The sequence below is a fragment of the Filicampus tigris genome, chromosome 8, assembly GCF_054856515.1.
Source record: "Filicampus tigris isolate MCC_2025a chromosome 8, RoL_Ftig_1.0, whole genome shotgun sequence".
Classification (NCBI taxonomy): domain Eukaryota; kingdom Metazoa; phylum Chordata; class Actinopteri; order Syngnathiformes; family Syngnathidae; genus Filicampus; species Filicampus tigris.
Genome location: NC_141224.1, coordinates 10,847,462 through 10,874,250, shown reverse-complemented (window position 1 = coordinate 10,874,250; position 26,789 = coordinate 10,847,462). Strand labels below are relative to the sequence as shown.

Sequence of the window (26,789 nt, the reverse complement as noted above, 5' to 3'; positions counted from 1 at the left end):
ATTGAGGATTTTAGAGGTGTTTGAAGTGGCCATTTAATGTCTTGTTGGTAAAATTTTACAAAGACGTCAGCCACTTGTCATGTTGCTACTTCAATCTTGCTCCTCTGTCTAATCAACTAATGCCAGCCGCACACCGTGCAACGTGGTTGAACCAGACTTGGAATGGCCCAAAGCTAAGAAAAAAAAAAAGAAAATGAACACAATTGGTGAGTCACACCCACACATTGAGCTATCTGATCTCTGGGCACGTCGCGACATTAAGATGCGACCTTGTATAGGCTTTTTGAGACTCCACTTTCAGAAGACTAAATCACTTTTATTAAACCATAAAAAAGATGCCGTAACTTTCAAGGAAGAAGTTGTTATAGACAGAGGACGGGGGGCGAGAAAAAAAAAGGAACGTGTGGGTATTTTCAGGCTACATTCTACTCATTCATCTAAATGTATTTATTTAACCTTTTCCTAACCAGCTAAGGCAACTGAGAACACTTTCTCCTTTACAGTGCCAAACTAACTGCAGACAGCAGGGCAAAACAAGGAAAAATAAAAGCAAGTACAAAAAAAGTATAATTACAAAAACAAAGTGTATGTGATGTACGGAACATACACAGAACAAAACACAATGTAACATAACACATACAATACAGTCACAAGTAACCAGACCAAAATCTTCCATTCCCATCAAAATACAACAGCTCCCTTCACATTGGCACTTTGTGAAGAGAAGTTGCAAGATTTTGATTCCCTCTTGAAGCACATGTTTTAAAGTTGCGAGAGATGAGAAAGGAGCAAGACTGAAATCTCCTTCGACTAGTAAGAGGGCACCAGGATCAAAGCGTGCATGACATCGTTTACGTTTGCTGCAAGCTGAGTTTAAAAAGCAACTGCAGATTTGAAAGAGCCAAAAGTTTGTACGCTGGCAAGTAACATGCAACAAAAAGGCTCAATCTTTCTTGTCCCACCCAGTCGTGTCTCAAACTCAGGAGTCATCAACCTTTTTGAAATAAACATACTGTATTTCTTGTGCTGATTAATGCAAAGGGCTACCAGTTTGATACGCACTTCTAAAATAATGAAGTTGCTCAAATTACCTTTATTATTATTGTCAATTCATGATAGTCATGTATGTGACAACACTGATCATGTTATGACTTCACATAATAATTAAAATCAAATCTCTGGTGGAACACAAACGCGACTCCAGGTTGGGGGCGGAAGCTCCGTGCGGTGCCGCTTCTCGCACTGACATGGGGGTCCAACAGCACCAATGGGAGTAATCGCAAAAAAGCTGCCCGTTAAATTGCCAAATAGAAAGCGCCCTGCGGCCACATCATCGCAGTCATGTGGCAACAATCCAAAAGCACCACCATTTTCTGCTGTCATTGGCAGCAACCGATTCTCCAAGACGCTAAGTAACAAGCGTCGCTACTGTCCTCTAAAGAAAGTCATGGCCAAAAAAATCCAATGAACATTTAAACAACAAAAAGGCTGGGAAAGTAAAAAATTATGCACTATTATACAGTAATCCCTCAGTTATCGAAGTTAAAGTAGAGGTTGACGTTATTATTTCATATTACATATATTGTATATTTTATCCTAAAATTGGCTTATCTGAACTAGAATCCCGCGGTGCATTTCAGCCAAAGGTACAATTCTGGTGTATTAATGCACTTTTAAATTGTCATTGTTGTTGTACCAAGTGAAAGAGTGTCATTAATTACTTCTGCTCTTGGTGCTAAGTGCTTCTTCGTTGTTGTCGTCTTCTTCATTGCCTTCTTCTTGTTCTCTCTTCTTTTAAGATGACGAAGAAGAAGCACTGTCACTGTCAGTACTGTAATCATGGCAACTTTGGCTTTGCACAATAACATCAACAAGGACCTTTGGATAAAATGCAACACAGGATTTTAGTTAAGGTAAACTCTGTTTTAAGGCAAACTTGAATATTTTATTTGCAGAGTTTTTGTCCTACTTATGCTTGTCGTGGGCTGAGCGCGCTCCACACACAACTTCTGAACACAGCTGTTTACTATCCGCTTATCCGTTTTTACTCTGACTAACTAAATGGCACATTTGAATAACGTTATGAGTTTTCAAACAGAACGTTGTTCAAAAATGAAGTCCGCTTATTAGCGTGGACGAGACTGGCGAGACACAACAAGGGAAATCCCGGGTGAGGCTGCGATGATGCGCAGCCAACCAGCTGACAGGATAAATCCAACTGTGCTCTCATTGATCGATCTCGCGCCGGGAACTAATCACGCACCTTGTACTGCTCGTGGGTATGTACAAAGCCTCCGAGTCAACTATCTCTTTGAAACAGAACATCTTTCCGCAATATGGCTGTATTTTTTCATTTTTATGATGAGTACTTTTTAAAAGCCACGATGCACTGAGGCCATGAAACTCGAACTGCAAAGTAGCGAGGGATTACTGTAATTGGTTTATTGTTAATAAAATATTACTAAAAATATAAACATTTTAAATAATTGCTTCAGTTATTATAATGAAACTAATTAGAAATAAATCAATTTAAAATGATATTTTATAATTCTGTTCGTTATAGTGACCGTTTTATTTTCGAGAAGATGTATGGTTCAAGACACAATTCTAAGGTTGAAAGCTAAATTGATGGGGAAAAAGAAGGACAAGATTATGGCCCACAACCAACGTGAACTTAAAGAAAAAACGAAAAAAAAAACGAAAAGAAAATTGTGAAAACTTACCCAAGTCATCAAACATCCTGTTAACGTCTCCCATAGACAGCCTCTCTCTCCATGCGTCTTTCGGTGCGCTGGAAACATGAGTAGCAGATTTATAGCACGCTACGTTGCAAGCGTTAATACAAAAATAATGTGCAAAATGTATAAACTATAAGGGATGGATGGATGATACCTAACTTACCTCTGCGTGCTGGTCAGATAGCTGAGCTTCCTCCTTGGTCTCCTCTGCAGACAGATAGGAAGGCATTGCGTTACTATTACTATATTTAGTACTATGACGTACATTTGAGCCTTTTCGGAGGCTAAAAGGCACAAATGAAAGTTAGACCAATACTAAAGTTAACTCACCTTATATTGATAGGCTGTTTCCTCCATTTCCTCTAGCCACTCTCTCTAGGGAACGGTTAGCTCGCGTTAAAACGACTGCTTGGAAATCAGTGTATACATTTTATCCTCAATCCATAAAAATAATCCCAAACAAACGGTCTTGTTTTTTTTTCCTTCTTCTTTTTAAAGAGTGAAACATAAAGTGAACGTTATACGTTACTACAGCAACAATAATGGCGCTGTGCTGTTTTGAAACAATACCGCGCAGGCGCGCATCTACTCGGGGGGTATTTCCGGCAGACAGGGTACGTTTTAGTTCATTGCTGCCCCCACTGGTTAAGTGACGAACACCACGACACATAGAGAACCGACGCGACTACGTGGCGGCCATGTTGACAGGGCGACGTTCTCGTCAAAGGCAATGAATGTACGTTGAAATTTAGTCAGAAGTTGCTCATTTTTCAACTGATTATTATGAGGTTTACATTTTGTCAAATCCAAAATGTGTGCTATCAATACAGAACACGCAAGTCCCCCCGCCACCATTATTATTATTTTTTGCTTCCTTTGTCTTTGACCCTACTAGCTTAGTGTCGCCGTGGGCACGCAGCTCAAAAGGGGCGTATTATATTCAAACTTCCTTTCCTCTTTAGAGGAAGCCACATGTCCTAAACTTGTCTTATGAAACACCTGGTTCTTCTGGCACAAATAATATATTTATTTTATAAACGGCAATATGTCAAATGAAAGCTTGGACATTTGCCGAGCTAAATGTGATAGTAACAAAGATGTATGGGGTAAGGGGTAACACGCATGGACCCATGGCTTGCATGTTCTTCTGACATGAATCTCATTGCATAAAGCACCTCTGGGACCAACTGGGGCAGGCCATCAAATCTGTTGTCCAATCCAATACTCTGGCTAACCTTGTGTGTTACCTAAGAAGGCTGCCTGGCCTTCAAGTACTGCCTCTCCGGCAGCCCTTTACACTGTAGATGGTGGCCTCTGCATAGTTTTACGTCATCGTACTGGAGAGGAGGCATCGCAGCCAAAGATAAGAATAGACTTAACTGAAAGCTCAGTCCTTGGCTAGAGGCTACCAAATAGACTACATCAAAGGTGACAGTAGCTGAAATACATCATGGACCAAGCGCCCTGCATTACACTGTAGAGTCCCTAAGCAGCTCCTTCAGACAGTGCCAGACTTTAACACCCTCTGTGCAAGATGGAGCGCGACAGTAGGTCATTCGAGCCTAGACTGTTCAATGCAGAAAATAACTATAAAGCGTACATCTTTGGTGGTGGTAAATGGCTGTGCTGGTGGCAAACAAAGTCTGTTTGCTGCATAGAGCCAGAGGCCAAGCAAATAAAGAGATGTTGTTGTTAGCTCTCCCAAAAGAAGACCATTCTTACAGAAACACACTCAAAGCCTCGAAATAATTCACAAAAACACAGACATGCAGGTCTGTGTTGGGAGTCTCTCTGTCACAGTAGCGCCCCCTAAAAAAATACTACACTATATTAAGAGTTTTATCAACTGAATCATCAGCGTAATGCATTTATTTAGCAAAGTAAAGTTTCCGAAAATAGAGAACATATGGCTGCATATATGTATTGAAGTCTTAATAAAATCTCATGATGATGCATCTGTAGGTGGTTTCGAGAGCTACTACAGTGACTTGTTATCAGCAGAGTGGATCCTTTGCCAACCATTTCCCGAGTGCCATTACTGCAGTTTTGGCAGTGGATCTTCAGCACTTGTCTGCGAAGGTTATAACGCATGCTTCAATGTGCCAGGTCATAACTTGAACCCTCTTTTGCCTAGCACAGCCTCAGAATGAACTTCTCCTTCATCTGAGGAGAAAAGAATTATATCGGACACATGAAAACTAAGAAATAAAACATAACCGTCTTGGTATGAATGCTCCATCTTAACTCAAAATTCTGCTGACGCTCATACTCAAAACCTTTTGTAAAATATATCAAACAACCTGACGGAAAACAATGGTGGCCCCGAAGTGCAAAAATAACAATTAACTAAACATAACAACTAATGAAAAAACACAAAAGATAACAAAAACACAACAGAAAATTAAATCCATAAAACAAATAGCTAAACAACACATAAACATTAAAATACACATTTTATAACTCACAAGAAACTAGTAGCCTCAAATAAATACGTATACAATGTAGAATACATCAATTTAACAACAGTATAAGACTGATTCCCAGTGAGACATCATCAGGGGTGCTGCTTGAAATGATCCAATTTCAATTAATGGGTCTGAAAATTATTTTATTCAATTTATTTACTACGAATAATGTAGATTTGTTCATCCATCTATTCCAGCGACGTATCCTGACAGGCAATGAAATGCTTCTCAACTATAGCTGGCACAATGTGCATTTAACCTGCAGTGTATCCACCTGCTGCAATTCATACGACAAAATAATACCTTTGTGTTCAACTAAACAGGCCCCCGTTTTACACAAAGTACATTTGTGAATAGATTGGGATGAGAAAATCCTAATTCAAGTATATATTGTTTGTGACATTTTTGTTTGATGGCGTGCCTTCAGAATTTTCTAATGCAAAATACGTGCTTTGGCACCGGTGTAAGATCCAGTATGCATCAATATTTGATAGTACGTACATATTCTTATACTCTGAGCACAAGCAATCTTTTCTATGCAAATGTTTTTTTTATTTTTATCAAAGTCCATATTTTTACATCAATGTGAGCACGTCAACCACCAAGAATAACACGACTCACCGTGGGACTGCCCCTGATTCCCACGACCCCTCCTCCACACACACGCGCGCTCGTAAGCACGCAGAGCGAGGAGAGGCAGAGGAGCTTTGCACCACTTTTATAACAACAGTTACTTCCTCGAATTAAAAAAAAAGAAAAAAGGAGCTTCAGTTGAACCGTGGTGTGGAGCCTGGCAAGAAGCAAGGAGCGGAAAGAAGGAGGAAGTCTTCATTTGAGCATGAAAAGCCAAAAGAGGATGTTGGAGTGGAGAAGTGCAGGAGGCAACTGATGCTTGTTGAGAGGGGACCATGATTCGCACTGAGGAGCAAAACAAGGCAAGTAGGCAATTTTTTTCCTATTTTTTTGGTGAACAACTGCAGTGCAGCCAGCAACAGTGCAACACTGCTAAGAGCACTTTGACGGCTACATCACGCTCACACTTTGTGCCCTTGAAGCACCCCCCCCCCCCCCCCCCCCTTAAATGTTCTGCTGCTTGAGGCTAAATGATGACTTTGGAATGACTGCGGTAAAGTAACTGCCACTTAACGGGGTCAAATTATGTCCAGTGAGAGGAAAAATGGTCGTGCGCACTTCCCACAATCAGGAATTTGATGTATTCCAGTGAGAAATTTGAATTGTTAATCAAAATGGAGTTTGTTTGTTTATACAACTGCATTGTGACCAGCATCTTTTTCTGCAAAAAGTAGTGCGTGCTCTGACCAGAACACGACAGAAGATGGCAACGAGTGGACAGACAATATATATTATTTCTAGCAGCAATAGGCTGTTTATTTATTCGACTGCAGATGGTGGGGCAGGCGTCTATTCAGTGTTTCCCAACGTTTGCTGAATTTTAAGGCACATACGTTACATTACAAGGATCTCATGGTACGCGACCAAATGTCAACCGAAGTGGATGCGCAGTTTAATTTTATACCTTCTCTCATCGAGAGGCAGAGCATTGAATTGTTGTGCCTGTAGGCTGTCACTATGCATCGCCGTCTTAGATGAACAAAGGCACTCATTTCAAGTAAATAAACAATCATTCTTGGACCACTTCTGTGAAATTGGATAATTTCCTGCTGTACACCTGATGATTCTCAGGTTTGTGGGAGTCCCAACATACAGCAACGATCAGTTACCACCACACTTTCTGTTTTGCTAAGTTTTGCCATAAAAATATTTACTGTAAATGGTTACTTTCAAACAAGGTTAGTGTAATTATTTTGACACAATAGATTGGGTTGAAGATTAGATTTGGGCAGGCTGAAGAGCTGAAGCTGGTTGACAATTTTGTCAGAGCACTGATGTTGGTGTAAATTTAATATAACATTCTTAGAAACTGTTAGGAGCTGAATGGCTTAATGAGTAACACTGCTAACACAGGCACAAGGACTGGGGTTCAAAACCCAGTCAGGGGCGACAGCAAAAGTGGGTGGGTTGTGTTCGGAGGTGTAGGTTCTGGTGTAGAAACTGTCCCAAAAATATCATGTGAGTGACATGGTGTGGTAACCCCTAACAGGGGAAAGTTGCTTCTTCTTATGAAAAAATGTTGATGAATTTAGTACTCTGTTTCTTGGTAGCTTGGGTAGTAGTACACCTTGTTGGATCAAAATCTTGAAACAATTTTCTTGCTCAAACCCTCAACCCAATGTACTGGGTATAACTAATTCAGCATTGGCGTGGTCCCTTTTCTAATCTCACACACAGACTAGCATCTTTCCAACAACTTTCACATTTTGTCAACAGCGAGCCTCGAACCATGACCACGGGCTTCCAAATCCCAAATTGTGACGGATGAGCTACACGACTCGCTATCTGCAGGATTTATTTTTTGGGGTATTTCGCCTTTCTAATGGAGTCATCTGATCATTTTAATGTTCCAGTATGAGGTAAAGGATCCCGCTGCTGCTCCACAGAGGACAGGCGTCTCATTAAGTCAGCACATGTCCTATTAAAGCAGCTATTTCCTGTTGTGTCCTCTCCAAAACCCAGAGTGCCCCCGCCTTCTTCCTAAAGCTGCACACTTTTGTCTTGCAGTTTGGATCAAGAGGATGACAGCTGCCAGCAGTCCTGTCAGCAGCCCCTTCTCCTCCCACTCGTCACCAGCGGCCTGCCTCCCGGCATGTCACCTGAGGAAAGGCGACGCCGCCCGCACCCGGCTGCACCTGCGCTCGGCCCCGGGCGCCTGGCTAATGGTGGGCGTGGTGGTGGTGCTGGCGGGGATGAGCGTGGCCGTGGCCGGCTACGTGTCCGCCGCGCCGAGGCCCGCGGGCGGCCGCGGGTCCAGCCACGTGGACAGGATGAAACTGGCCGGGCCCGTGGTCATGGGCGTCGGCCTGTTCATCTTCATCTGCGCCGCTACCCTCCTCTACGAGAATCGGGATCGGGAGGTCCACAGGCTGGAGATGTGCGACGACCTCGAGGACCTGAAGGGAGACCTTTGCTGGGAGGACTCACAAGAACAAGCCAGCTTCAGTAGTCAGGAACGGTGGGAGATCAGAGACGGGGATCAGGTGTGCTTTCCCCTCCCCCTCTCCAACCAGGACTGGAGCCTCGACCCCACTTCTCTTTCTTTGGCCTGCCAGAACATTGAGGACATCAACAGATCACAGCTGCATCATCTGGTTGCAGAAGACGATGCTGAGGGGGAGGAAAAGTCAACACTCGTGGCTCAAGTTCTGCACCACCAGGAGCCAAGTCCTCACTCGTCCCCCCCCGAGCCATCCGTTCCTCACTCCTCCGCCTTCCTCGACAACTCCAGCGAGATTAACTTTCACAAACGGACCTGCCCTGCACTCCCGGAGCCCTGATCGTTTTCACGGAGGTCTGAGGAATTGGACGTACCGAACGCTAGCTTCCACGAACAGATGTTTGTCTTGTGAATGTTTCAGCGCCTCAGAGGGGTGCAGTGGCTAATGCTGCATTCCAGATTGTTGAGAAGTCGGACAGATCCCACACTGAACTTACGAGGTCGGATCTTAGAGTTTTTCAGCCGAGAGCAAACAAAAAAAACGTGTTTGGCGTCCTCCATAAGCGTGTTGTCTACTATTAAAAGTACATTTAAATAGTGGGTATGCCAAAAACACACCATATCATTTTGACATGCAGCCTCGTTCAGTTCTTTTTCCATTTATGCAGCGAACCTGGAATTATTTATCTTCAAACCACTTTCCATGCAGAACAAGTTGTGACAAATGCTATACACCAATAAATACAGATAATATAGTTTATATTAACTTTTAACGGTGTCAAACTTATTTAAGTGTCAGGCTGTTGAGGTTTTGATACTATTTTACTTTGTTCCCCTCATTCTGTATCAGTGCTGTTTATGTCAAGCCATAAAAAAAAGCTTACTTTCACATGCACTGTTTTTAGTTTTAGGGGCTACTGTTACAGTTCCTAAAATACTTCCAAAACCAAAAAACTGCCAGATCCGGTTCATTACCCCTATTCCATTTAAGATTCATTTTTACAGAACAACCATGAAAAAAGTGTTGTTGTTTTTTTTTATAGGCAGCATAAAACAAACTAAAGACTCACTATTGGCAAAAGGGTGTTTTTGTCTCACTAGCCCAAGCTTTCCTGTTTTTTGTTCTTTGAACAAGCCAAACTCCATAAAGCTTGCTGCTTTCCGACTATTTTCGGACTTGACTTTTTCTGAAATGTATTTCATGCCAGAGGATGCACACTTCCTGCACCAGGGCTTTGCTCCAAGAGGGTTCTATTTAAGAGGATCAAGCAGATTAGGTGCCAAATGAGTCTGCACCTTATCTCATGCGTACTATAATCGTTAACTTGAGGAAACGGTTTCTTGGTCCAAACAAGAGATGGTACGTTAAGGCTACACTCCTCTCACTCCACACCTACAGCCAGACTATAAATACCAGCCGGGGCTCTGCATTCTTGTTTAAATTCACATTGTCCGTTGCTTAGCTTTCTCTTTTTCCCCTTCAGTGTGGTCAGGCGAGGTGTTAAAGAATTTCAATTAGAGCTTGGATGGAAAAGAAGGATGGCATTTAAAAGGGGGGAAATTCCAATGAGGCTATTGAATTTTCCCTGACGCAGCAGAAGTGAGGAAAGCTTGGCTCTTTCACCATCCCTGACCTTTTCATCTCTCTATCATCTCAATCCTATGCTTTATTTAAAAAAAAAAAAAAAAATCCAGCAGGTGAACAGCTTTATGCGTCCTCTGCTTGCTCCATGAGGGATGGGCTTTCATAATCGCTTTAGGCTCACTGAATGTTTTCTCACTGCTGAAGTGTACAAGTCATTTGCATCCCTCCATCCCGCTAGCGCACAGCGGAGGCTTTTGTGTGGGCAGGCTGTGCTGAGATGCTATGATTCTGCGGCAGCGCGAAGTTGGCCACGGTGCGACTGCATCTTGCAACGAGCTGCCAGCCTCCTTCGCACGAGTTGCTCAAAAAGATGCAACGCACGCACGCATGCGCGCACACACACACACGCAAGCCATTCTGAGTAACAGATGTGCGACACCATGGGACATTCAAGAATTTCCTTCTCAGGTTATCAGTCCAGTCAACTAGTTCAGTGATATTTCTCACTAGTGTTTCGTGGGAAATCAGATGAAATGGATTTCACTGGATTTCCTCATAGAGTGGCCTCCACTTTTAATGTTGTGGTCTGTTTGTGCATTGAGCAATCCGCAAAAATTTGGGACATGTTGCTCTAAGATGCTTTCTTTTTCCACTCAGTTGCAGTTACAAGGGGGCAGAAAATGTTTCCCAGCAGATTCTTTGTACTTTACCCTACCTTTCCATATACAACACTTCATCAATTTAATCATAAAATTGACTGACCGGACTCGGTTATTTCTGAAACACTAACTTGGGTGAGCAAAAAAATGCTCTGAAGTTTTCTATGTGCATGTGTGTGCCCGCCAGTTATATAATCCAAGCAATGCAGTTTTCATGCTGCATTGTGAATATAACTGAATCAAACCCCCACCTCCTGGTGTGTGTGTGTCAGTGTGTGTGTGCGTTAATGTGAATCTAAGCAGACGGACAGTAGGATGTAAGCCTCTTAAGTGAGCGCTGACTCAGGACACATGCAGTTTTGCTGCTCTGAAACAGACACACAAGCCGTGAAAAAAAAAAAAAAAAAGAGTGTGATGGCGAGAAGCAACCAGCCTGAAAATGTTCATTTAACTTCGCCTACAACATAACAATTTGGTATAATGAGGGACAGGCTTTGCCGTCATCCTCCTCCTCATAGAGAGCTTTTATGTGCCATTTCTACTGTGTCACACATGTTGAAAATGCTAATAAACCAAATGGCAATTATGATAATTAAGTCAACACAAAATCCTCCTGGTGGTCAAGTACTGATTTGTCGGATAGGTTGTTGTTTTTTTCAGGTAATACAGCGCCTGATTAGTGCTGATCGGAAAGCGGAGGCAGCACTGACTAATCCAATTTGAAAACCCTCCGGTCGAGTTTGCAGCCCTCGCAGTGGAAACAACAGGAAAATATCCCGCTGACAATGAGAGGACTAATGTTCTGTGTTTTGGCAGTCCTGATGCTTATGTATGCTCAAGGTAAGACAACATCTGGAAGCGAGTCATCAACAGGCCTCGGTCACTCTACTGTAGTTGTTTTGTATTCGTAGGTCCCAGCCTGCTGCATATATTAATCTTACTATGTTGACAGATCTATTAGACCTATCAGAATGCAAGCCTACTTTATTTTGTGTTTACATACAGAAAAGAAATCATCATTTAAAGCTTATTTCATACACTCAATTTCTTTCACTCATACTACAGCAGCATATTTATTCTTAATTTAATACGTTTTCTTTTTAAGTGGAGGTCTCGGAGAGAAATGGGAAAAATGTTTGCAAATGTATTCATCCATTAATTACATTGTCTGCAATATTGAATGTACCAAAGAGTTAGATATCGTAGTACGCTGAAGTGACTGTTAAAATTTGGGGGTTTGAAGGTTAGAAATGCTGGACAATGAGTGTGCTATTGTTTGTGCTAAGAGGGGGTCAGAACTTGCTCCAGCTAACGAGATGAGGACGGATGAGGAGTTCACGGCAACTCATCTCACAAGCTCAAGCAGCCACTAAATGGGCTCAGGCTCAAACGTAATCTCACACATGGAATTACTGACCAAACGGTATTGAAATGTGCCTCCTTCACTGTTATTTAAAAAGCCATTGTTAAAACAAAATATATGTGATAGTTATACCATAAAATAACACTGCAACACTGAATTGGAATAAGGGCAATAGTTGTTTTGTTATGGCAAACCTGTATCACCATCTTTAGTGGTCTACGGTATTGGTGGACCAGCCAGGACACCTCTGATGTTGTGTTTGCACACTTGAACCAATGACCACCTTGCTTCAAATAAATGCCTCCTAGACATCTTCAACTAGGCGTCCATAATGACCTTTAAACCGATTATATACATCATTTATTTATATCAAGGCTCACCTGGCTTCTGGGTTTGGTCACGTGACATTCGCAATGCGAGCCCGAGGGCCCTTCAGTCAACTTCAGTTGACAGCAGAGGGCGGTACAGGTCAAATTGTCAGCGCCCTGAGATTGATAAAAATGGATGGATTAATTTTCTTAAACCTTATTCTACGAACGCAATATTAATCAGAATACTGTGTTTAGATTAGTGGGTCACATACAACCAACTATTGCAAAGAATATTTTTGCCTTGAGTTCCACTTTAAATGTCTTAAAAAAAATAACAATACAGATCTGTTTATTTCTCTCCATAAATAAAAAGGTTACATTTCTGCTCTAAAATAATCATATTAACTCCAATTAATCATTAACACAGCATTGAACAAACATTTATTGTCCTAAATTTTTTGGAACATGTTCCAAGCATCAAATTCAAAATGAGTGAATATTTGGAAATACAAAATCAATACAAAACAATGACGTTTATCACCTTGAACAACAAATATCTTGTCTTTTACAAGTTGAAAAGGATTTTGTGTTCTGTCTTTAATTACGGTTTACACGACATTCCCAACTTCACTGGAATTGGGGCTTGTACATCGCATTTGTACAAATAAAGGCTTCCTAAGTAATAAATGCCTTGTATGCTCTCCATTTGAGTAAGAAAGCTACATATGGAGGAAAGATAATCCTACAATTGCCTCCCCTAACCCCATATTGTTGCTAACTGCTGCTTTGTCTCAAACACACACAGTGCCAATAAATAACAATTATAAGGGAAGTAGCTATGGACTTTTGAAGCCAATTCATGACAGCAATCAATTATCTTGTGCATTCTTGGAGGGCTAAGGGCTTGTTACATGATGCCAGCTCTTCTCTGTCTTGTGCCAGCATCTGTCTGGTTATTAAAACAGGCTGCTGCCCCAACTCCCGAAGAAATCCCCCAACAACACAAATCACCTAAACAATTTCCAGACTGCTTGAGAATAAACAAAATGTCTCTGAAATGCTGAAGACCAAATTGAAGCTCATCACTTTGGCTTGATGTCCAACAACAGAATGACTCATGGCCTTGCACGAAAGTTGTTTATAACGGGATTTGTCTAAAACACAATATGCAAAACAGGTTTAAAGTAACGTACAGCACTTCCACTTCAAATTATATCAAGATACGTATTGAATCGTGTTTTATTGGAGGGATATAGCTTTGAAGGAAATGCCATGAACTGTTCCACTTGAAAATAAACCACCCTTGAATCGTATCGCACCCCATGTATCAAACCATCTTTTATCTGAGAAATGCACACCCCTAATGTTTTTATTACATCCATTAAGGACGCTATAGAATAACATAAATTACATTCCCTACAAGATCTGTACTTAAATAATTCATTCAGACAAAAATACTCAGTTGCACAAAGTGGTTGTAATTCCTGAATTGTAATTTCCATATCTTTTATAAAATCTACACGTCAATAACATACTGCCTGGTAAGAAGAAATACCTTGGCAGACAAAGAACAATATTTTGCCTTCTTTTCAGATATTTAACCTAGGCTAGATTTGAGTTTTTGCAGTGTGAACCCAAGAGCATTTTGTCCAGCTCCCTGATTGGATCTCACGATAGCAGAGTACCGAGTGAAGTGTTCTGTAAGTGTACACGTTGTGGCCACTGTATGTGTGAGTGAATCAGGAAACGGTACCTGTGTGGGCTCAGGTGAGGAAGAAGAGCAGCTGGAGCAGATGATGGAGGCGGCGGGGCTCGAGGAAGAGGAACTGCTACAGTGTTTCCGTTGCGACCTGGGCTTCTGGGACGCATGCTACACCACGGAAACCAACTGCAGCCTCGGGGAGCGATGCTTCACGGGCCGCGGGAAGGCAGGTGCGTTGCGGAGGTGTCTTGTACGTACGGAAAGCCATTTGAGCATTTGTTCGATATAAAACTGTTGTTTTACTGGAGGACCTTAAGATGGATCAGGACCATACTTACCATAAGGCAAACACAGGTAATTGGCTTGGGCGCCAAATTTTCGAAGGCCCTCTAAATGTCTCATACAGATGAATGAGTTCTTCGATTTAAAACAATGATTGTTGTTTTAGTCTTAATTTCTGATCTTGTCCGGCGTTGGGTTCAGACTGACCCCAGAATTGACTTGAAAAACGGGTCCTTTTTCGACCGCAACACAATAGAAGGAAAAAAAAACATCAAAATGCGTTGATCTAACTTAAGGAAAACAAACATGTTGGCGTGACGCGAGGAAAATAAAGCAAAGTTGTCTTCATGGAGCAGAGGGGAGGAGAAGGTGAAGGAAAACACTGTTCTAGCAAAGCTAACAAAGGTTTCAACCTTTTTCACGGAGACACAGAATGTGTGTAGCCGACAACAGAAAGAGCCAGCTGCTCTTGCCAGTACTAGTAGCACTGCTGTCAGTGTCAACCAAGGAGGATGCACTAGAATGGGGAGTGACACTTCATTAGGAAGATATGAGTATTAATTGGTAAACTATATTGAATGTTCATTAATTCCTCATCAATCACACTAAAAATATTGAGATGATTTGTTTGTTAAATAAGGGCTTTGACACAGCTCAGGAATTGACAAATGTTCTCAAATTTACACTATATAGTTGACAATGAACTTCTACATTAAAAACTTTTGCAGTAAGCTACACGAATGTGAAGGGCCCCATGATTGGGTTTCCCTTGGGCCCCCAAATGACAAAATATGCCTCAGAGCAGAATAGCATATCACATAAATGCTCAAACGACTTTCTACTGAGTTGTATTATCAAATAATGGAATGTTTCACATCTATTTCCCCCTCAGTTGACGTCCTGGATGTAAAGACGCTCGGCTGTGTAAAAGCCGAGGAGTGTAACGTGGAGACCACTGTGGAGCTCTTCTCCAACAACACCGTCTTCGTCATGACCAAACACTGCTGCGACACCCCCTTCTGCAATGCTGCATTGAAAGCTACAGCTGACACAGTTTTGTGCGTCGCTGTCGCGTTCCTGATGTCCTGGTGCATCGCAAGGGCCTCGACACACTGAGAAGCCAACGTTTATTCAATCTGCGTGTGCTGCCAATATGGGGGGGGGGGGGGGGGGGGGAGAACGGACTTCACCCACATGGTGAAGATGAGAACTCACCCGTGGCACAGGTTTTTGCATGGTCTGTTGCAAAACAAATATAAAAGAACAATTTTGCCAGATACATTTGTCTTAATTTAGTTTAGAAGCATGTCATCTAAATAAAGCAGCAGTGGGGAACCTTTTCCCTTCGGGCGCCATACTAAATTAAATTGATGGAGAAAAAAAAGTGATGTGACAAACGAACAAAGGTTTAGCATTGCATATTATGAGCAATTATGGGCTAAATATTTTGGGGCCTTTTTTTATAACAGTTCCCCTGCAGGCTTTACGGGATCAAATGCTCTAATGGCATTAATATGTCCAATTGACTGTAGGTTCCCCACCACTCAACTAAATGATGGCTGATAACGGAAATAATATTACTTACTCAAGTAAATGCTGTGGGAAAACATGTGCTAAGCATTCAGGACAACAACTTAGTACAAAAACATCAGAATTCTTGTCTAGTATTTGGAACCTTATTAGGTGGACGGTTCAAGTCAGTTCTGCAGCTGTCCAGCAGAGGGCAGAACTTCCTCTTTCATGAAGCGCTGCAGGTCCAGATTGTCATCCTCCAGGTCCAGGCTCATAAATTTCTCCACAACAGTCCTGTATCTGTCAAACACACATTTGGATGTCTAATACACATTTCACGGTGCTGGCTAAAGAAAGAATCGGACAAACCTATGGGCCTGCTTGTCTGATGACACACTGTCAACACGTTTGATGGCTCTTCCTGTCCTGTAGAGCTCAGACACTTCCACCCCTCTCTGTACGATGTCGGCAGGCAGGGAAGCAAGCCTCGCCACATTGGCAGCGTAACTGGATTGGCAGATGCCTTCCTTCAATTGGTAAAGAAACACCAGCTCATCCCCATCTACTGCTGTCTCGAGCGTCTGAAACACAAACATCACATCCACGTCCTTGTGAGGCGAAACCGATCATAAGGCTCAGTCAATGGATGCTTCAGTTGTTTCCAAAACTCGGCGGCACATTATTCTGAGAGCATAAAACCTCCTGCTGCACTCAAATGCTCCAGGCTGCTCTTTAAATATTGTAGTGAGAGCATCTGCCAGTACCAGAAGAGACAGCAGGCTTGAAGTGGGTAAGAGGCCCAGCTGCAGCAAACTGTGAAAGTTAGTGGCCAGCAGGATGTGAGGAATGTCTACCGGCGCTTTCTTCAGCCAGTGAGAGATGGTTGCAGCCAGCAAGGACAAGCCGTCCACCTATAAGAGAGACATTGGCGTTAAGCAGAAAGTCAAGTTAAATTCATCACGCGAAGCCTTGAGTGCTTTTCAAACAATTCAAATGTGAGAAAGCCAACAGAAGAAAAATGTGATATTTGTTTAAAGAGAAAAGCTGCTCATTTTCCATCATCAGCAACTTAAGTGTTATCTTTACTTTCTGGACTTCTGACTTTCTGGAATTACCTTAGTCAGGCACGCCTTTAACAGCAGCATTAAAAGTGCAAGTAGATATAGCTAAAATGTCCAATAAAAAGTCTGTAGTCATTTTGATCTGCAAGTATTCAGGTGGAAATGTTGCCTCCGAGACATGGAGATCTGCAGTTTTAGCACTTGCCGGTAATAAAGCGTTAAAGCTCCTATTTGTGTTGCCTCTAAGGCAGAACACACTCTTTCATACAAAAGCTGCCTCCTACGCATGTTATTGCAGAGACACAGAGAACACAGTTCAGCCTGTGCTATTAGCACTCCAAATGTAAGCGCATGAAGATTTTGGAAATGAGTATGTTACAATGTGTGAAGCTTTTTTTTTTCTAGGGATTTCTTGAAATAAATCAATGACTGAGACTACTTGTACCATGTATTTGCTCAACTGCAGAGTACAGTACAAGGCATCTGTTACGGGAAAGGTGTTTTTTAAGGTTGACTTTAATTTATTCACAAAATGCTATTGTTTTGATTGTCAATAATTTGACTTATTTGCTACAATACCTTTCACCAAATACTGAAATATTGAATTTTTAAAAAGTCTGTACAACACCGCATTGCATTGCATTGTAATAAGTATACTGTATACTATAACAATGTATATAATTACATATTACATTATGGCGTCTCACACACAAAAGAAAACAGGTAGATCTAGATGTGGCTTGCTTTCTTATTATTTGTTCCGCATGGCATGAATCCACTGGTCCTATTTGGGGTGCTGTTTATTTATTCAAGTACACGATGCACCCAGCGATAAATTGGAGCAGGGCGACTGAGACAAGAGGACAATATTTGAAAAAATAACATGTCCGCTGAGGATAAGCTGTATACAAAAATGGATGGATGGGTGACACAGTGCAATTCTACATCATTGCAACTCGTGACATTAACTATTAACTCAATATTGCGAAATGAAAACTTCTCTTACAGCGTTGATCAAAACTGACCATTATTATCCTATAAATCCAAATTATGGAGACAGCTTTTGTACTGGATCTTACTAGACTGTGCAAATGGCGTTTATTGTTGCAATTGGTCTGTGCTGGCTGGTTTCGTGAGTTTCGCGTTAATGAGGATGTGTCCCTGTGCATGGAGCCAAATGTGTTTCTGTTCTCCTTACGGTGTTTGTCCCTTTTCCAAATTCATCGATGAGCACTAATGAGTTGCCGGTGCCGCTGTTGAGTGTCTGCGACATCTGGGGAAAAGAAAAATAGAACTGATAATCTGTTGTTGCATTGCGTGGGTGTGTTTGTGGGCTGTGAAAATATTTTGACAGTTGGAGAGTGGGTGCAGTACAGCTGGATGACAGTCGTAATGGATTTGAATTAATTTCCACACACACATCAATATCGTGAATTAGTGTGTGTGTGTGCGCGTGTATCTATACTAACCTGGTTAAGGTCAATCATAAATGTGCTGAGGCCCACAGACACAGACTCTCTGCCCGGCATGCAGGTAAATATTGCGTCCACCAGGCCTATCTCCGCACCCTTGGCTGGCACATCGGAGCCAATCAGAGCCATGAACACAATCAGACCGACCTAGTAAGGACATATCAAGAAATGACGCATGGGAAAACAGTAGTCTAAACACGACACTGTGATGTTGAGCAGGCTACTTCACAACATGAACGCTATTTACAAATGTACAGATATGTAAAAAAAAAAACAAAAAAAAAACGGATGGGTTTGATATGATTTGAGAAACTAGGTTATTTACTATCACACTTTATCGCCATGTCTGTGTTGTGAGGAAGTTGTTGGAAGTGGTCAATCGTCAATGTAAGGCAGAGATAGTGAGCGACATTAACATGAGTACTTCTGCTGTGGTACAGAACATAATACTGTATACAGAAATACAAGCTTATAAAAGCGACATAGAGGAACAAAGTACTGCTTCATAAAAAGGTATTGAGGCAAAGCAGAAGCTGAGGTTCTGTATCGCTGAATTTCCTGTTTTTCACATGCTATTGTAGAAATGTTTTGCACACAAATATTTACTGTATTTGGGACATTTCTCCTGCGTTGTTGTATACATTTGCGTTGGGTTGCAAATGTAGGTACGGAATTCTGTCATAAATTCTGGATATACCTGTACCCTGTTTGCAAGACTTTTTCAATTTTATTTGATCATTGGCTGATTAAAATGGGGAGTTTGCATGTAACGTCATATACGATGTGGGGAATAGGGGTTTCTGTTTTCCTGAGTATGAGTCTTACAAAAGATTGATTTTGCTGCTCTGTGCTTTGTAGGAGGACTTAAAGAAAGATGATGTACTGCATGTACATTTAGGTTGTATAGTTTGGGCAAGTCCTCCAAACGCCGCACGCAGAATAATGCAGTTTATCAAAACCGTAAAAGATGGTGAAATTACATGCAGAGCCCAAAACTCTCAAAAATCTTGGAGTGAGGGCTGGTGATTTTCTATAGGCATGTTGCCCCAATTTTGTTGCATCTGACCATACAACGACAATAAAGATTTTCTGTTCTGTCTACTAATTTGCAAATATGGTTGCGTGCCCTAAAAATGACGACTTTACCTGCTTTAGGTAGATGCTCTTTCCAGATGAGTTGGGCCCAGTGATGATCTTGATTCTACCCTGTGACTCAAAGCTCTCAAACGAGTTGGCCACAAACACAGGAGAACACACCTCCAACAGCGGGTGTCTGAAAAGTAAAATCCCAGCAATCTGTTCACACTGCAGTCATTCAAATCTTTTATTTTGGGTGTTTAAGTGCAAACCTGCCCTGATCGATCGATATTTCCCTGCGGCTGACTAGCTTGGGTGAGGTGTAACCGTACTCTTGGGAGGCTTTACTCAACGCCATGAGACAGTCAAGCTCAGCAGCCAGGTCCAGAACCTTCACAACAATCAGGATTGAGGAACGTTTTTCTGACTTAAAACTATGGAATTAGAATCAATTTAAACTTTGCGATCATTTTCACAATAATTATTGCCCATTATTACATGCATTTTGTTTGATACTATCACGGAGCTATTTACAGTATTTAAAAATGGTATTATAGTGGCGGTAGGTGCTTGGCAATGGTGTATTTCATCTCTCCATCATAAGGAGAGGAATGTGAAGCAACTAGGAAAGAATATTAGAGACGTATGCCCATATCTTCACATAGGGATTGGCAGGCGTTTCTAATGTTGTAGCCTTTGAGTGCACATCATGTCATTAAAGTGGGAGGCATGTTTCAAACGTGTTGCTGAGATGCGTAGCAACCTTATACAGGGCAGCGCTCCTCTCCAGGATGGCGTTCTGCAGCTGAGTCATGACAGTTGTCTCCATGTCTGAGGAAAGAGGCGTTTTAATGTGAGGAGAGCATGTTAACCAATGTTTTGTGCTTGTGACAGAGTAAGCAACCTCTAATGTCACAGTGCAAATCTCCCAGGAGGTTGTCGAGCTCCTTGGTCCTCTGGCTTCGGTAGTTCAGGCGATCCTCCGATAGAAACTAGCAGACATCACACACACATGAACACAAGCAGTACATACGTGAGGAACATACAAACAAAATAGAAACACTCGGCTGTTTCAGCTAGGGCCTAAATATTGACCATCTGCTAAATCAACGAGTGAAGAGGTTCAACTGTGCTACTGAAGTTTTTTTCCCCAGAAATTATCTGCCTCCTTCTAGCACTTTAAGATCCTACAATACATCCAACAAATTACAATCAGGTGACATCTAGGAACAGCCTTGGAGCAACTCCAAACTATTGGACATAATAAGTGGAAGTCAACCCAAACATATTTTTTTCAAGAATATTTTCTATGCAGGCCCACTAGTTGAAAAAAGGCATTCTGATAAATATTTCGTTTGTGGAATAAGATAATCCACGTGTTTTTAGCCATCTTCCGGGGGCGGCCATTTTGTCACTTCTGTCAACTGCCAATGACATCACAGTGTCTCTGGGCTCAGGTAACAGCTCACCTGTTTTCTGAAGCTGAGCCATGATTGGTCATTACCTGAGCCCTGAGACACTGTGATGTCATTTTCAGTCTACAGAAGTGACAAAATGGCCACCCCCTGAGATGGCTAAAAGTGGGTGGATTCTGTTGCTTAACTCATATTCCACAAACACAATAATAATCAGAATGCCTTGTCTCAACTAGTGATCCTGCACACAACCTTATTCTGGAAAAAAAATATGTTTGGGTTGACTTCCATTGTAAGACTTCTTTCTATATTGTGGAAAATACTGTTAAGTTAATCGTATTTTGAAGTTATTCAGGCAAATGGAGTTTCACTATACTCCTTTGCTACATTCTGGCAGACCTACGCTATCCAACAATGCCTCTAAGTGCCATTGTTTTGTAAATATGGCATTGAAACAGGAGTTCAGAATCTCTTCAAAAATCTTTCCTTCAATAGTGTTTGATGTCATTTGGGTTGTGGGTGAGCTGGAGCCTATCCCAGCTAGAACATGGCTTAGATAATGTTTAAAAAACCCACCATGAACTCAAGCCCCTCTAATTCAAAGTCTTTTTTTTCCACCATGTTAGGTAGGCGCGGGACAGAGAGCAGGAACCCGATCTGGAGGCATGAGTCGAAAAATGTCAGCATATTGAGCCTTTTACGCTACATACACTGGGACAAACTCAGCCGCTGTAAAAAAAAAAAGAAAAAAAAGAAACAGTTTTGGGGAAGATACTGTAATTGAGCAACTAAAGAAGAAGACGACCAGAGGGATGTAGATGACGCAGCAGGAGGGGATGCTGGCATCCAGGTGCGCCAGCTCTCTTCTCGCAACATCAGTCAGGAAGTCAGACAAGCCCGCCATTTGCCTTTTCTCTGATGGAGAAAAGCAACATACAGTTGATTATTCATTTTTAACCACACTACCACTGAACATCAATGCGTCCAATTGAAATTTATTGATATTAAATGTATTTATCGTGCCGTCAGGCAGAATCCTTCCATCTCCAAACCACTTCCTTTTCAGAAACTCAAAATGGCATGGTTGTTGTGCCAATTTTGGACATGAGGCAAATTTGGGCATGGGTGGTTTCCGCAGACAGTGACGATATATCCTTTTAGTGACAGCTGCGTCGTGAGAGTTTTCAAATGTAAAATACGTGCTTTAGCTCAATAAAGGATGGGAAACATTAAAGTAGATAAGAGGAAGACCGCGTAGGGGGCTCTCACTCTCATCGATTGCCGGGTCTATATTTGGTTTGATGGTGAAGCGGTTCTCAGCTACGCTGGTTTCAAAGTCCACCTGCGTGTCAGCAACAGGAAAGATTAGCCTTGCAAAGTGTGTGTTTAAGCGCAACTTAAAGGATGAAAAATCTCATCTGGCACCACGCGGCTGATGAGTGATGCGATGTGGTGGAGGTCATCATGGAGGCCTTCGCTAATGTCCCGGAACAGCTGAATGGACTGAGGAAGATGACGTACTGTATCTCTGATATAAACTGCATTGCGCACCGTCTAAAAATGACACAGTCATTGACACACACTATAGTACAATGTTCTCTCATGAACGAGCCATAGAAAATGATTTTACCTTGTAGAGACTCTGCCAGTCTGTCACTTTGGTGTGTGAGAGAGACATCCTGCGCAGAAGAGTCTACAACACACCAACAGGCTTGATGACATACTAAAGGTAAACAATCGCAGATGTAGCAACAAAAAGAGCACTGTTGGTCATTAGTACTGGGATGTTTCTGATGTTACGTAGTGACGCCCGCAAAGTGTTCAGGAAGTCTGAATTCCGAGGTGACGTGAAGAAGCGGATCACTTCTTGTCTCCTGCGCAACACGGCGAGGTCCACTGTTGGCCGCAGGAACCACTGACTGGGTTGGAGGAGGACATGATTGTACTTGTCATCTTAAACAGTTCCATAAACTGTATAATGCAGAATTTGTTCTACAGTCAAGTATAGTTAACACAATGTAAATTCACATTCTAATTAGTGCATGAAATTTACGGTAAATCTGTTTGGAGAAAACAAAAGTGGAAAAGTAATAACCATTTATTGTGCGTTAAGATATAAATATACATGTACTGTATACAATACAATAGAAAAACAAATTCATTTTTAATCATGAGCCATCCATATATCTATAATCGTGGGCTGCATGATTTTTGACTATTTCTTAGTAGTACTACATGTTTTAATATGTATATGTATGTACTTTATTGATCCCATTGGACATTATGGAAGTTAAAATAGAAAAAAAAAATACAGCACATGCATTACCAGGTGTAGAATGCATGCTACAGTTCCTTGTAGTAGGTACTAGTACTACTATAATGTACTTTGTGTAATGCTGGTTATGGTGCAGTGGTCCTCTAGCTAGTAGTATAACAGTTACACTATTTCAAACATTTATGATGATTTAAATGACTTAAGATCAGTGAGTGGTACAGGTATAGGTCAGATTAATGGTAGAAAAAGTTTTGAAAAGATTCATTTTGGCCTTGTTTTTTACATCACACAAAACGGCATTTGAACTAGTGTTGTGTAGACTTTTTAAGAATTGGACATTCTTTCAGCAATTACCTTGAAAACATACAAAGGTTTAATGTATTCATAATCAAATCTGTGAGATCATTTCCAGTGTCTTTTAAGGCTTCCTGTTTTGTGATTGGTGATTCTCACCGTAGCAGTTTGGATCCAAACTTGCAACTGCAGCAGTTCAGTATTCCTGCACGATACAATAGAGACAAGCAGTGACGCTGTGGCACAGAGTAGAAGTGTTACTGTGCCTGATTCTATGGCATTGCTTTCCCATTGTACCATAAAGGCTGAATCCTTCTTTTTCACCCGAATGAAGCTTATACACTGATGGGTGAAGCTCTGATTTGAAGATCTGCAGAACACTGAGACAAATACTATATTTGATTTACTCAACACTCAGCTAGAAATACATTATCAGTCAGTCATATCCCAGTCAGTCACATACAGTCAGTCTGCATAGATACTGCAAAGGGGGCTTGTTTACAACAATCACCCGACAGGCTGTTCGTGCCTCTGTGGGTGCTGCTGCATTGGTTGGCAACAGGGTTCAAATGTTAACTCGTTAATGTCTCTGTGTGAACGATAGCGTCTATTACCTAAGACCATTGGAGTGACTACACATTTTTTCTCAAGATGTTAAAGAGGGAGGCTTTTATTCTAATAACACAATTAAATACCGGCATATATCAAAACATTTAATGTGTATTGATTACCGAACAAATAGATACTGACCAGTGTCAGCTAGTTTTAGGGTTACATGTTGGACGGACGTAGGCCAACAGAGGCCACTTACCTGTATGCTTCCCTGTCAATGTACACCACACCCTTACTGTATTGGGGAATATAATGAACAACAGTCAAAACAGCAAAAATATATTGTGTGTGTGGGTGTTGATTGCGGCGTGCCTTACAGTGTGTAGGCATTGAAGTGCAGGATAGGAACGGCAACACTGCTGTCTTCCAGCTCAACTCCCACTCTCCTCCTGTCCAGACATTTCAGAAGAGCCCCAAGTGCCCTCAGCTATGTCCCACCATCCAATACGCACAGACACAGACACACGCACAAATATATAAATGCTATAAAACTGGTACTTAATGAGCTGGTTTGTAGCGTTAACAGCTGGCTCACCATGAGGGGAGAGTCAAAGGAGATACAGGAGGAGAGATAGGCCATCTTGTCGCTCTCTGAGACGGAGGCAGGTAGGAAAGGCAGGTGGGCTGAAAGCAGCCTTGTCTTACCGAGTTCCAGACCTGTCACGTTAAAATCCAAATTAAAACTATACATTTGATGCAAACGCACACATCGGAAAACCTAGCATAGTGGGTGGGGGGAATCATTTGTGGCCACAATAAACATATAATGCACACACAAAATAGTCATTTGTGGCCATTCATGGCCACGGCTTAAGGTAATGAAATACTATTTTGTAGCCATTAAGTAGGTATAATGTGTGCACAAAATACAAGCAATAATATTACTATTATTCCTGGACAGTCAAGAAACCCTAAGGTAGAGAACATGGTGTGTTGCAGTTTCCATTTCTTTACCAAGACACCCAAGTTCTTCATGGGAATGATGTCAAACCCACAATTTAGTGTTTTGTTTAGTATTTTGGTTGCCACAAATTAGTACTTTGTGTTAAGGTTATCACTATTTTGTGGTCACTTGCTTACCCCGACATACAAGTTGTTTGTGAGAATGATATCTAACCCACACATTAATATTTCATGTGCATGTTATTTGTGGCCACAATATAGTATTTTGTGCGCAGGTTATAGCTATTTCATGGCCACAAATCAGCATTCTGTGAGCACGTTATGTAACTACATCATGGCCACAATTAAAAAAAAAAAAATGTCACGTCTGGACCACTGTAAAAACATTCTAAAAAAAACATTCTGGAGTATATTCTTACCAAAGTCAAGATACGGATAAATAACCACCTCTGGTTTGTAGTCTGGGTTTGAACCTGAGAAGAATTTGTCAGAAATCATCATAAGGCCTTACAAGTTGGTGTACAACAACATCTCTTATCCTTTATCACCCTTGCAGGTCACCAATGCCAAGCTCGACTGAGCCACGTATCGTTGCCTTGACCCAGATACTGCTTGTCTGATACAACATGTCAGCATCACGACAAGTCCTCCAGAACATTCTCTCTCTGTTTTTGCCAAAACATTTTCTTCCCACAGACTCACCAAGTTGGATCAGGAAGCGGGTCATGCAGCGCTCCTGCTTTGCACTGGTGATAATCACTTGAGGACAAATCTCCTGGATGACTAAATGATGGAAGAATGGTTATGACAAAAAGGGAAAAGTTAGGCACAAATCTGTAGTTTTAACGCACGCCTTTATCAATTTCACCCTATTCAATGTTTGACATCTCTCTGGGAATTAAATTGTCATATTTAATAACTTTTACTCAGGACAACTGGCTAAACATCAAATTAACTTGATATGTTTCCAATCTTTTATACACATGTTGCATTGGTGTTGTTCGGTCAAACTGACCCAATCTGTTTAGGATCAGAATTTTGAGGTTTAAATTGCTCAGGTCCATCTGTTTTACTGTTTTATATGAACAAACGCATAAAGTTAATAAATTGAAATAGGCTTGATTAAGCCGCATTGAACCTATAAGAAGTGACTTTAGGACTACTTAGGTAGTCAACGAAGATGAAGACACCGGCATGGTAATCATTTCCTAGTTCAAATAGCTTGGGTCTCTTTGACACAGGGCTCAAAATTAGGAAAAAACACAAAAGCATGGGTATTTATCATTTTCTGGAAATTGAATTTCGTGGATCAATATGAGCCTCTGGACAAAAGTCTTATGCATATCGTCTATGTGAAGGAAATTCAGCTTCTAAATAGGGGCCGAGTGTACCTCTGGCCAGCAAGTGTAGCTCGTGGTTATCTGGCGTATCCACCATGTAGTTGATCGACGAGTCTTTGCTGTCATAGAAGCATAGGCCCACTTGGCCATGTTGTGCCAAAACACTCAATAAAATCTAGGATGAACACATGCGTCAAGGGAGCGGTTAAATTATGCTATGTATATTTTTTTTATTTTATGCTAATTGAACGTTAGACTAAACCTCAGATGAGTCTTCCTCTTCCTCTGTTGAAGCAAAGATGGGACCGCTTCCTCTTGCTATTTCTTCCATCGCTTCCATGCCAGGTCTGAATATTATTGTGAAGATAGTCTGGAAAAATGTGATATAATACATAAGCCTTTGGTTATCGGTCCAAATAAGTTAGCCGCTAATTAGCAAAGGAATTCCGCCCAAAAGCGAACTTTGGCTCCTTGGAAATTAATTTAGGACAAAATATAAATGTAAAAAAAAAACAACATACATAATTGAATGTCAGATAGATGTCAGCATGAAGCACATAACGTAGTATGAAAAGCGGAAAATACTTATTGTGTAGCTAAGTTAATAGAGCTAACAATCAATTGTGTCGCAGGTAAGCCCGCTTTACGAC

The 26,789-nt window shown here is 41.4% G+C and overlaps 4 protein-coding genes across 14 annotated transcripts in view; 2 read left to right on the top strand and 2 right to left on the bottom strand.

Annotated features, from left to right (window-relative positions):
- Positions 1–3,633, bottom strand: part of LOC147143651 (uncharacterized) — a 16,985-nt gene extending 13,352 nt beyond the window's left edge. For 2 of the 3 annotated variants that reach the window (XM_086037364.1, XM_086037365.1), the window contains exons 1-3: positions 3,069–3,633; positions 2,902–2,945; positions 2,724–2,791 (exon numbers count right to left, since the gene is read on the bottom strand). In XM_086037364.1, coding sequence (XP_085893490.1) covers positions 2,724–2,791; positions 2,902–2,945; positions 3,069–3,095 — 139 coding nt within the window. In that variant the 5' untranslated portion in view covers positions 3,096–3,633. Of the gene's footprint in view, positions 1–2,723; positions 2,792–2,901; positions 2,946–3,068 lie in introns of those variants that run through there. The other variant, XM_086037366.1, reaches the window with a different exon arrangement.
- Positions 1,842–10,750, top strand: LOC147143650 (uncharacterized). 5 transcript variants are annotated; one of them, XM_086037373.1, is made up of 3 exons: positions 1,842–1,913; positions 5,959–6,138; positions 7,844–10,750. In XM_086037373.1, the coding sequence occupies exon 3, from the start codon at positions 7,858–7,860 to the stop codon at positions 8,614–8,616; it is 759 nt and encodes a 252-aa protein (XP_085893499.1). In that variant the 5' UTR covers positions 1,842–1,913; positions 5,959–6,138; positions 7,844–7,857; the 3' UTR covers positions 8,617–10,750. The 5 variants fall into 5 exon arrangements, with proteins under 5 accessions (XP_085893499.1, XP_085893496.1, XP_085893498.1 ...); XM_086037370.1 differs by having other exon boundaries at positions 1,860–1,913; positions 5,770–6,138; XM_086037372.1 differs by lacking the exon at positions 1,842–1,913 and adding an exon at positions 1,951–2,279.
- On the bottom strand, positions 6,289–26,789 carry msh5 (mutS homolog 5). 5 transcript variants are annotated; one of them, XR_015087765.1, is made up of 29 exons: positions 26,661–26,789; positions 26,402–26,509; positions 26,191–26,314; positions 25,502–25,582; positions 25,219–25,272; positions 24,432–24,553; positions 24,214–24,323; positions 24,096–24,131; positions 23,582–23,664; positions 23,444–23,489; positions 22,496–22,634; positions 22,346–22,408; positions 22,141–22,269; positions 21,985–22,057; positions 21,521–21,630; positions 21,292–21,372; positions 20,205–20,292; positions 20,064–20,131; positions 19,573–19,691; positions 19,370–19,496; positions 18,221–18,370; positions 17,950–18,024; positions 16,455–16,601; positions 16,060–16,271; positions 15,854–15,990; positions 14,235–14,411; positions 13,948–14,143; positions 12,264–12,368; positions 6,289–8,384 (listed from the first exon to the last, which is right to left on the bottom strand). XR_015087765.1 is itself a non-coding variant. In XM_086037368.1 (26 exons), exons 2-25 carry the CDS (start codon positions 26,477–26,479, stop codon positions 15,876–15,878), a joined length of 2,430 nt encoding a protein of 809 aa, XP_085893494.1. In that variant the 5' UTR covers positions 26,480–26,509; positions 26,661–26,789; the 3' UTR covers positions 14,150–14,411; positions 15,854–15,875. The 5 variants fall into 5 exon arrangements, 2 of the variants coding, with proteins under 2 accessions (XP_085893494.1, XP_085893493.1); XR_015087766.1 differs by lacking the exon at positions 14,235–14,411; XR_015087767.1 differs by lacking the exons at positions 6,289–8,384; positions 12,264–12,368 and adding an exon at positions 12,855–13,348.
- LOC147143649 (protein Bouncer-like) lies at positions 11,177–15,330 on the top strand. Its single transcript, XM_086037375.1, has 3 exons — positions 11,177–11,360; positions 13,962–14,126; positions 15,071–15,330. The coding sequence occupies exons 1-3, from the start codon at positions 11,306–11,308 to the stop codon at positions 15,292–15,294; spliced, it is 444 nt and encodes a 147-aa protein (XP_085893501.1). The 5' UTR covers positions 11,177–11,305; the 3' UTR covers positions 15,295–15,330.

Coding starts and splice junctions, on each gene's coding strand:
- msh5 (XM_086037368.1), bottom strand. CDS start 26,479: ATGGAAGCGATGGAAGAAATAGCAAGAGGAAGCGGTCCCATCTTTGCT. Junction 26,315..26,401: donor AAGAGGAAGACTCATCTGAG/GTTTAGTCTAAC, acceptor TGTTCATCCTAG/ATTTTATTGAGTGTTTTGGC. Junction 21,373..21,520: donor GCGTCATCTACATCCCTCTG/GTCGTCTTCTTC, acceptor TCATGCCTCCAG/ATCGGGTTCCTGCTCTCTGT.
- LOC147143649 (XM_086037375.1), top strand. CDS start 11,306: ATGAGAGGACTAATGTTCTGTGTTTTGGCAGTCCTGATGCTTATGTAT. Junction 11,361..13,961: donor GATGCTTATGTATGCTCAAG/GTAAGACAACAT, acceptor GTGTGGGCTCAG/GTGAGGAAGAAGAGCAGCTG. Junction 14,127..15,070: donor CACGGGCCGCGGGAAGGCAG/GTGCGTTGCGGA, acceptor TTTCCCCCTCAG/TTGACGTCCTGGATGTAAAG.
- LOC147143650 (XM_086037373.1), top strand. CDS start 7,858: ATGACAGCTGCCAGCAGTCCTGTCAGCAGCCCCTTCTCCTCCCACTCG.